The 10,506-nt window shown below is 39.9% G+C and overlaps 1 protein-coding gene across 1 annotated transcript; it reads right to left on the bottom strand.

Moving 5' to 3' along the window:
* Positions 1–1,919: 1,919 nt before the first annotated feature.
* On the bottom strand, positions 1,920–9,138 carry LOC132225659 (heterogeneous nuclear ribonucleoprotein H2-like). The gene is made up of 2 exons (XM_059680710.1): positions 7,843–9,138; positions 1,920–1,967 (listed from the first exon to the last, which is right to left on the bottom strand). Exons 1-2 carry the CDS (start codon positions 8,968–8,970, stop codon positions 1,920–1,922), a joined length of 1,176 nt encoding a protein of 391 aa, XP_059536693.1. The 5' UTR covers positions 8,971–9,138.
* Positions 9,139–10,506: the final 1,368 nt, after the last annotated feature.

A 10,506-nucleotide genomic window follows, 5' to 3' on the forward strand; every position in this document is an offset into this window, starting at 1 on the left:
TGCAACATGACAGAAAAAGAATTCAGAATAAGGGTCCTAGAGTGCATAAACCGGATGGAGGGAAAAATAGACAACCTCTGCAAGAAGCAAGAAGAAACAAATGAAAAAATCAACAACTTAAGTAAGACCCAAGAAGAAATGAAGAGTGATATAGCTGCAATAAAAAACACCATTGAAAGTATCAACAGTAGGTTAGGAGAAGCGGAGGACCGAATTAGTGAATTAGAAGACAAGGAAGCAAAATACACCCAAAATGTACAGCAATTGGAGAAAAAAATTAAAAGACAGGAGGAGATCCCAAGGGAGCTTTGGGACAACATGAAACGAAACAACATACGAATAATAGGGGTACCAGAACAACAGAAAGCTGAACAAGGATTAGAAAACCTATTCGAAGAAATAATATCAGAAAACTTCCCTGAAGTGGGGAAGAAAAAAGTCACACAAGCCCAGAGAGTCCCAAACAAGGTGAACCCGAAAAGACCCACACCAAGACACATCATAATTACCATGGCAAATGTTCAGGACAAAGAGAAAATCTTACAGGCCGCAAGAGAGAGACGGAAAGTCCCATACAAGGGATCTCCCATTAGATTATCAAATGATTTCTCAACAGAAACACATCAGGCCAGAAAAGAATGGACAGAAATTTACAAAGTGATGCAAAGCAAAGGACTGAATCCAAGAATACTCTATCCAGCAAGGCTATCATTCAAACTTGAAAGGGAAATAAGAAGCTTCACAGACAAAAAAAAGGCTAAGGGAGTTTATCACCACCAAGCCAGCAATGCAAGGAAAGCTAAAGGGACTGGTATAAAAAGAAGAAATAAAAATCCCAGAAAGAAAACAGCCACACGCACACAAAAAAAGAAATGGCTAAAAACAAGTACCTTTCAATAATAACTTTAAACGTAAATGGACTAAATGGTCCAATCAAAAGACATCGAGTGGCTGAATGGATAAAAAAACATGACGCATACATCTGCTGTCTACAAGAAACCCACCTCATTAGAAGGGACTCACACAGACTGAAAGTGAAAGGATGGAAAAATATCTTTCAGGCAAATGGAAAGGAAAAGTAAGCTGGGGTAGCAATACTTATATCAGACAAAATAGACCTCAAAGTGAAGGCATTAACAAGAGATAAGGAAGGCCAGTTCATAATACTAAAGGGATCAATACAACAAGAAGATATAACCCTGGTAAACATAAATGCACCCAATGTAGGAGCACCCAAATTCATAAAAAAACTCCTGGAAGATATCAAAGGAGAGATCGACAACAATACAATCATAGTAGGGGACTTTAATACACCATTGACAGCACTGGATAAGTCCTATAGACAAACAATCAGCAAAGATACAGCAATCCTAAATGACTCACTAGATCAGATGGACTTAATAGACATCTTCAGAACACTTCACCCCAAAGCCAGGGAATATACGTTCTTCTCAGGTGCTCATGGGACATCTTCAAAAATAGACCACATATTGGGTCACAAGCAAAGTATCCCCAAATTCAAAAAGATTGAAATCATAAAAAGCATCTTCGCAGACCACGATGGCATAATACTAGAAATAAACTACAATAAAAACAACACAAAATACTCAAACACCTGAAAGCTGAATAGCATGCTATAAAATATTGACTGGGTTACCAATGAGATCAAAGAAGAAATTAAAAACATCCTGGAAACTAATGACAATGAAAACACAACAATCCAAAACAAGTTGGTTGGAGCTTGAAAAGAGGTTAGCAGCAAAAAAAAAACAACAAAAAAACAAAAAACACACACACACACACACACACAAAAACACACAAACAAACAAAAAAAACCCAAACAAACAACAACAACAAAAAAATCTCATCTCAAAAAACTTTTTCCATGGTGAACATAATATCGTATTTGCTAAAGCCTTTTACAGAGGCTGGGGAAGAGTCTCCTCAACTGGTTCCTTCCGCTCCTCCTAGTGAGAAGTGGAAAGACATGTTAGAGGAATGGCCTTCACAGTCCTCTCCACCTCTGCATGCACATCCTAATTCTGATATGCTTAATTCGCTGTCATTTGAATCACCTGTGCAAAAAGCCATCAGAGAAGGATTGAGGAAAATGCCGGTGGAAGAAAGGCTTGCTATCATAGAGGTACCTGATCCACAGCTACCGAATCAGGTAATCAGACAACATGTAAAAATTGACTTTAAAATGATAAAGTGCCTAAGTTTAACCCAGGTCACTCAAGGGTTCTAGACCAAAATTGTAATTTAGATAACATGCCTAAGTTTAACCTAGGTCACCAAGGACTCTAGGTAGTGTGTTCACCCAAAACTGTAATTTAGATAGCATACTGTCTCTGCTTCTATAAAATTCCTTTTTGTTTTTGAAAACTAGGTTCCTCATTCCAAACCTTGAGTTTAAAATTTAAGTTGTCATGACCTAGAGCAAAGAATATTCTTACATGGTGGTGTTCTACAAGTTTTGTTAATAATTTTTGATGCTTTTACAACAGTATGTTTTGCATTTATTCCAAACAAACTTACAAATTAATTCTTTAAATGTTTTGAGAATGTGAGGGGATTTATTCCCTCCTGGGGAAGGCTCTTAAGCATTTTGTATTGACCTCTCTTGACTTTTTTTGCCAAGAGGAATCCGATTGTCTACAGCTGTTATCTGAGCTCTCTGTTTAAGATGGGATCATGAAAAGCTGGTACCATGGATCTGTCTCTGGCCCAATGGCGTAAGCTGGGCCCTCTCTGGAGAAGAAATCTGGGTTCCCTATGATCAATGCCGGGGCCCCGCCAGCAGGCGAGGGGATCCAAAGGCAGATGCTGGGCATGGAGGCCAGAGGGACATAGGCTATCAAGGAGACAGAACCTCACCTCACATCACCCTACTTGGCCCAGAGATGGCTGGTAGTCAACGATGGGTAAGACCCCACAGGGTGGGGCGACCTAAGACAGGCACAGCTGGGGGCCAGTAGGAGAATACTTGGGGTGCAACAAATGTGGGGCACAGAACCCCCCCAGTGGTGCAGGGGCTTGAACACTCGCCCCTTCTGAGGAAGGTCTCCTGTCCCCATGGCTGCTTCTTGCTTCCCATGCCCAGCCGAGATCAGGAACCAAAAGAAAGAAGAGACTTGGTCCAGCTGAAATCAGAATCCAGATGAACGGAGGCTTGGCTAACAGACTCTAAATTTAAATCTAGCTTAACAACAGAAATTCTTGGGCCTTCTCAGGGACGTAAAGTGAACCCTTTCAATCGGTATTTACAGTGTAAATTAAGATTATTGTTAAAATATTAAATTTGACAGTAACATAGTTGTCAAGTTTTCAAATTAAATTTGGCTAATTTGAAATAAGTAATTATTCAAAAAGGATTAATGAAAATTTTCATTTTGTGTGCAAAAAATTAATATTTAAAGCTATCTAGACTGCATTATGAAATTTTCAAGAAGCCTCCTAATTAAATCAAAAAAAGGGGGATAGTGGAAAAATATAGTGGAAGAATACCATGTAAGGAAATGGATTTTGTAACTAAATTACATTTAAAGAAAAAATTTTTTCGTTTATAATGCTAATAGTGAGACACCCAGAAAAAACACACATTATGCCAGGGTAAGCCAAGGAAAGACCATTTTAAAGAAAACACCCCAAGTAAGGTTTTTTCCCTTTAACCTTTGGTCGAGAATATGTTTGTATACTTTCAGAGAACAGCTACAAAACCATGTGGATTCCTGTAACAACGGATCCTAGAAAGCCAGCAACAAAGACAGAAGAGACAGTTCAGCGATGGAGATGGTGAAGACGCCTTGCCATGCTAGCAGTCAGCAGCTGTGCGTCACTGCAAGGTGCCCAGGACCAGACCAGAAAGGAACGGACCTGCATTTTCCACCATCCAGAACCAACATTTCATTGCTGGCATGTACTCATGAACTTTTGGACATTGAAACTTGGACTCAGAACTGTAGGACATTGAAATTGGGACTTGTTCTTATATTTCTAGTCTTCAGATACTTGATTTTTTTAAAGAAAAAATAAGGGGGAGATGCCGGAGTCCATTTATTGTCTTTACTAGCTGAGTTTAGACAGAGACCCCCCAAAAAAGGCTAGTAACCTTTGAAGTTCTAGTAAAGGTCAGAACTGTGAACTACCCAGTTAATTTAAGTAAGAATAGTTGAAGCATCTCCACCTTAGTTCACTTAATTCCTTAGGTGCTTATGTAGATCTTTGCTGATTATTGTTGATCAGATACTCCTGGAGATCTGTTGATGAGCCAATCAGATACTCTGCCTATTCCTGAAAATTGTCTGCTGATGTGTGTCATTAAAACCTCCTTACCCTAAGGGCTACTCCAGATGAATAAAAGCTTGGTGAGACCTGAGCATGGTGGAGGAAGTCTTTCTGGACTTGCCTGCCTGGTCCCCCGGTATTGCAAAATTATCTCTTGTCTTTTCTATTTCATTTGTGTGCGGCTCCTCTTCCAGATATTGAACCCTGAACCACGCAGGACATGGAAGGAATCACTCAGCACTATGGGACACAATGAAAGCAGTCCTGAGAGGGAAGTTTATAGCGATACAGGCCTATCTCAAAAAACAAGAAAAAATGGTAGTAAATCACCTAACTCTACAACTCAAAGATTTAGAAAGAGAGCAACAAGAAAACCCCAGAATGAGCAGAGGGAAGGAGATAACAAAGATTAGAGCAGAAATAAATGACATAGAGACCAAAAAAAAAAAATACAGAAAATCAATGAAACCAAGAGCTGGTTCTTTGAAAGGATAAACAAGATTGACAAACCTCTAGCCAGACTCACCAAGAAGCAAAGAGAGAGGACCCAAATCAACAAAATCAGAAATGATAGAGGCGAAATAACAACAGACCCCACAGAAATACAAATGATTGTTAAAAATACTATGGACAGCTCTATTCCAACAAACTAGACAACCTGGAGGAAATGGACAAATTCCTAGAAAAATACAACCTTCCAAAACTTAACCAGGAAGAATCTAAAAATCTCAACAGGCCAATAACTATGGAAGAAATTGAAGCAGTCATCAAAAAGCTTCCATCAAACAAAAGCCCAGGACCAGACGGCTTCACAGGGGAGTTTTACCAAACATTCAAGGAAGAACTAAAACCTATCCTCCTCAGACTACTACAAAAAATTCAAGAGGAAGGAACACTTCCAAGCTCATTCTATGAAGCCACCATCACCCTCATACCAAAACCAGGTAAAGATAACACAATGAAAGAGAATTACAGGCCAATATCCCTCATGAACATAGATGCCAAAATCCTCAACAAAATCTTAGCAAATCGGATCCAGCAGTACATCAGAAAGATCATACACCATGACCAAGTTGGATTTATCCCAGGGATGCAAGGATGGTACAATATCTGCAAATCAATAAACGTGATACATCACATAAACAAATTGAAAGAAAAAAACCACATGGTCATATCAATTGATGCAGAGAAAGCATTTGACAAAATTCAACACCCATTTTTGATAAAAACTCTCAGTAAGGTGGGAGTAGAAGGATCATACCTCAACATAATAAAAGCCATATATGACAGGCCCACAGCCTGCATCATACTCAATGGACAAAAACTAACACCATTTCCCCTAAGAACAGGAACAAGACAGGGATACCCCCTCTCACCACTCCTGTTCAAAATAGTACTGTAAGTGTTAGCCATTGCAATTAGGCAAGAAGAAGAAATAAAAGGCATCCAAATTGGAAAAGAGGAAGTAAAATTGTCCTTATTTGCAGACGACATGATATTATACATACAAAACCCTAGAGACTCCATCAAAAAGCTACTAGACTTAATACATGAATTTGGCAATGTAGCAGGATACAAAATTAACCCCAAGAAATCTGAGGCATTTCTATACACCAATAGTGAACTTTCAGAAAGAGAGATTATAAAAACAATGCCGTTTACCATCGCACCAAAAAAATTAAGCTACCTAGGAATAAACTTAACTAAAGAGGTAAAAGACCTCTACTCAGAAAACTACAGGATGTTGAAAAAAGATATAGAGGAAGGCATAAACAGATGGAAGAACATACCATGTTCATGGATTGGTAGAATCAACATCATTAAAATGTCCATACTACCCAAAGCAATCTATAAATTCAACGCACTTCCCATTAAAATACCAACAGCATACTTCAGAGATCTAGAACGAACTCTCCACAAATTCATCTGGAATAAAAAAAGACCCCGAATAGCTGCAGCAATCCTGAAAAAGAACAAAGTAGGTGGGATCTCAATACCAGATATCAAGATCTATTACAAAGCCACTGTTCTCAAAACTGCCTGGTACTGGCACAAGAACAGACATATAGATCAATGGAATAGAATAGAGAGCCCAGAAATCGGCCCGAACCAATATGCTCAATTAATATTTGACAAAGGAGGCAAGAACATACAATGGAGCCAAGATAGTCTCTTCAATAAATGGTGTTGGGAAAATTGGACAGATATATGCAAGAAAATGAAACTAGACCACCAACTTACACCATACACAAAAATAAACTTAAAATGGATAAAGGACTTAAATGTACGACGGGAAACCATAAAAATTCTAGAAGAATCCAAAGGCAACAAAATCTCACACATATGCCGAAGCAATTTCTTCACTGATACAACTCCTAGGGCACTTGAAACGAAAGAGAAAATGAACAAATGGGACTACATCAAAGTAAAAAGCTTCTGCACAGCAAAAGAAACCATCAACAAAACAACGAGAAAACCCACTGTGTGGGAACACATATTTGCCAATGACATATCTGATAAGGGCCTAATCTCCAAAATTTATAGGGAACTCATACAACTTAACAAAAGGAAGATAAACAATCCAATCAAAAAATGGGCAAAGGACCTAAATAGACACCTTTCAAAAGAGGACATTCAGAAAGCCAAGAGACATATGAAAACATGCTCAAAGTCACTAATCATCCGAGAGATGCAAATCAAAACAACAATGAGGTACCATCTCACACCTGTCAGACTGGCTATCATCAACAAATCAACAAACGACAAGTGCTGGAGAGGATGTGGAGATAAAGGAACACTTGTGCACTGCTGGTGGGAATGCAGACTGGTGCAGCCACTATGGAAGACAGTATGGAGTTTCCTCAAAAAACTAGAAATGGAACTCCCATTTGACCCTGTGATCCCACTTCTAGGAATATATCCCAAGAAACCAGAAACACCAATCAGAAAGGATATATGCACCCCTATGTTCATAGCAGCACAATTCACCATAGCTAAGATCTGGAAACAGCCTAAGTGCCCATCAGTAGATGAATGGATTAGAAAACTGTGGTACATCTACACGATGGAATACTATGCTGCTCTAAAAAGGAAGGAACTCTTACCATTTGCAACGGCATGGATGGAACTGGAGAGCATTATGCTAAGTGAAATAAGCCAGTCAATAAAGGAAAAATACCACATGATCTCACTCATTCATGGACAATAGAGACCATTATAAACTTTTGAACAATAATAGATACAGAGGCAGAGCTGCCTCAAACAGATTGTCAAACTGCAGCGGGAAGGCCAGGGAGGGTGGGGGGCAGGAGGTAGGGGGGTAAGAGATCAACCAAAGGACTTGTATGCATGCATATAAGCATAACCAATGGACATAAGACACCGGAGGATAGGGGAGGCTAGGGGACTGTCTAGGGCGGGGGGAAAAAATGGACACATATGTAATACCCTTTGTAATACTTTAAGCAATAAAAATAAATAAATAAATAAATAAATAAATAAATAAATAAATAAATAAATAAAAGAAAAAAACAAAACAAAAAAAAAGAGTTCTACATAGCCGTGATCATAAGCGCCCCCACTTGTTCCTGCAGTAGAATTTAAGAAGAGCTCCACATATCTGTGTTGCGTATTAGCCTTGTCTTTTGCCATAGCTGCCACAGCATCTTCATGAGTAGCAAATTCAACATCTGCCTCACCAGTAACTCTGCCATCGGATCCAATTTCAATGTTTACTCTCATGGGGTTAAGAGGTGAGAAAAAATTGTAAATATCATTCTCAGTGGCTCTGTAAGGTAAACCCCTCATGTGTACACAGTGCCCTGTGGTGCTCTGGAAACTGGACCCACCATCTCCGTATCTATGATCAGACATTCCTGAAAAACAGTAATTGAGGTCTCTTCCAAATCTATCAGACCCAAAGCCATACCCATCATTATAGCCACCATAATCATCATAGCCCCCATACCCTCCACCATAGGCACCCCACCTCATCCTTTCAAACCTAGCCCCTCTGCCAATGCTATTATAACCTCTGCCAGTCGCTGGCCTATCATAGGGACCAGGTCGCTGCATAGCCATGAGCTTTCGAGGGGGGTCATAATGGGTTCGGACTTCAGCTCGGCTACTCTTAAATATTTCAATGTACCTGTGACTTATTCTTTCCTTGTGCTTCTTTAAGGCCTTTTCAGCTATCTCCTGTGAAGCAAATTGCACAAAGGCCTCCCCTGTGCTCCACCCTTGAAAGTCCACAGGCAGTGTCATCCCATTTGGCACAATTTCCAACCCTGAAAAAAACTGAACAATCTCCTCCTTGCTACAGCCAAATGGGAGTCCTCTAAGGTGGACGAAGCCATCATTGGCAGTATCAGGACTGTTCGGACCTGTATGCTTCAACACCCAGTCCATTTCAACACTGTTGGACTTGAATACTTCAACATATCTGTGTCCCATGGTTTCTCTGTCCTTCTTCAAAGCCAATTTCACTTCATCTTCAGATTCAAGTTCAACAAATGCTTCACCACTTGGTCTGCCTTCTCTGGTGTAGATGAAACGAATACCTGATGCACCATTTTGGATTTTGCAATCAGAGAAGAAGTGCATCACTTCATCAGCAGAGCAGGACCAGGGTAGGCCCCTGACCTTCACCACGAAACCTTCTCTGCCTTCTGTGCTCAGCATCATGGTGACTGTTAGGCTCTTGGTGGCAAGCTCGGATCAATGCAATTTCAGTGTAGCCCTAACGATGCCGGACGATGTTCCTTCTGCCCTCAAACGGTTATAGCAAGACGGTAGACGACGACCGAACTACTTCTGCTCACGTAAGCAAATGGTCACGTGAGCGCCTAGGTCATGTGAGATCGCGGTCACGTGAGTAACTCTCCACTTAAACTCTTCCAGGATGTTTTTAATTTCTTCTTTGATCTCATTGGTAACCCAATCAATATTTAATAACATGCTATTCAGCTTCCAAGTGTTTGAGTATTTTGGGTTGTTTTTATTGTAGTTTATTTCTAATATTATCCCATCATGGTCTGAGAAGATGCTTGGTATGATTTCAATCTTATTGAATTTGGGGAGACTTTGTTTGTGACCCAATATGTGGTCTATTTTTGAATCTGTCCCATTAGCCTTTGAGTAGAATGTATATTCCGTGGCATTGGGGTAAAGTGTTCTGAAGATGTCAATTAAGTCCATCTGATCAAGTGAGTCATTTAGGATTGCTGTATCTTTGCTGATTGTTTGTCTAGAGCAGCCGTGGGCAAACTACGGCCCGTGGGCCAGATCCAGCCCATTCGGCTGTTCTATCCAGCCCGCGGAGCCGAAAGAGCGGAGGGTTTTCTTGCTCTCCCCTTCGCTCCTTCACCAGCAGCAGTGTTAACATGGCAACATCAGGAAACATGGCTGCAGCTCCTTCTTCTGAGTCCAGTTTAAGAACCCTCAAGTCAAAAAGTTTGCCCACCCCTGGTCTAGAGGATTTATCCAGTGATGTCAGTGGTGTATTAAAGTCCCCTACTATGATTGTATTGTTGTCGATCTCTCCTTTGATATGTCCTAGGAGTTTTTTTTATGTATTTGGGTGCTCCTGCATTGGGTGCATATATGTTTACCAGGGTTATATCTACTTGTTGTATTGATCCCTTTAGTATTATGAAGTGGCCTTCCTTATCTCTTGTTATGGCCTTCACTTTGAGGTCTATTTTGTCCGATATAAGTATTGCTACCCCAGCATTTTTTTCATTTCCATTTGCCTGAAAGATATTTTCCATCCCTTCACTTTCAGTCTGTGTGAGTCCCTTCTAATGATGTGGGTCTCTTGTAGACAGCTGATGTATGGGTCATGTTTTTTTTTATCCATTCAGCCACTCAATGTCTTTTGGTTGGAGTATTTAGTCCGTTTACGTTTAAAGTTATTGAAAGGTACTTTTTTTAGCCATTTCTTTTTGTGTGTGGCTGTTTTCTTTCTGAGCTTTTTATTTCTTCTTTTTACACCAATCCTATTATCATTTCTTGCATTGGTGGCTTGGTGGTGATAAACTCCCTTAGCCTTTTTTTGTCTGTGAAGCTTCTTATTTCCCCTTCAATTTTGAATGATAGCCTTGCTGGATAGAGTATTCTTGGATTCAGTCCTTTTCTTTGCATCACTTTGTATATTTCCGTCCATTCTTTTCTGGCCTGATGTGTTTCTGTTGAGAAATTATTTGATAATCTAATGGGAGA

Source organism: Myotis daubentonii, chromosome Y (assembly GCF_963259705.1).
Source record: "Myotis daubentonii chromosome Y, mMyoDau2.1, whole genome shotgun sequence".
NCBI classification, from domain to species: Eukaryota; Metazoa; Chordata; class Mammalia; order Chiroptera; family Vespertilionidae; genus Myotis; species Myotis daubentonii.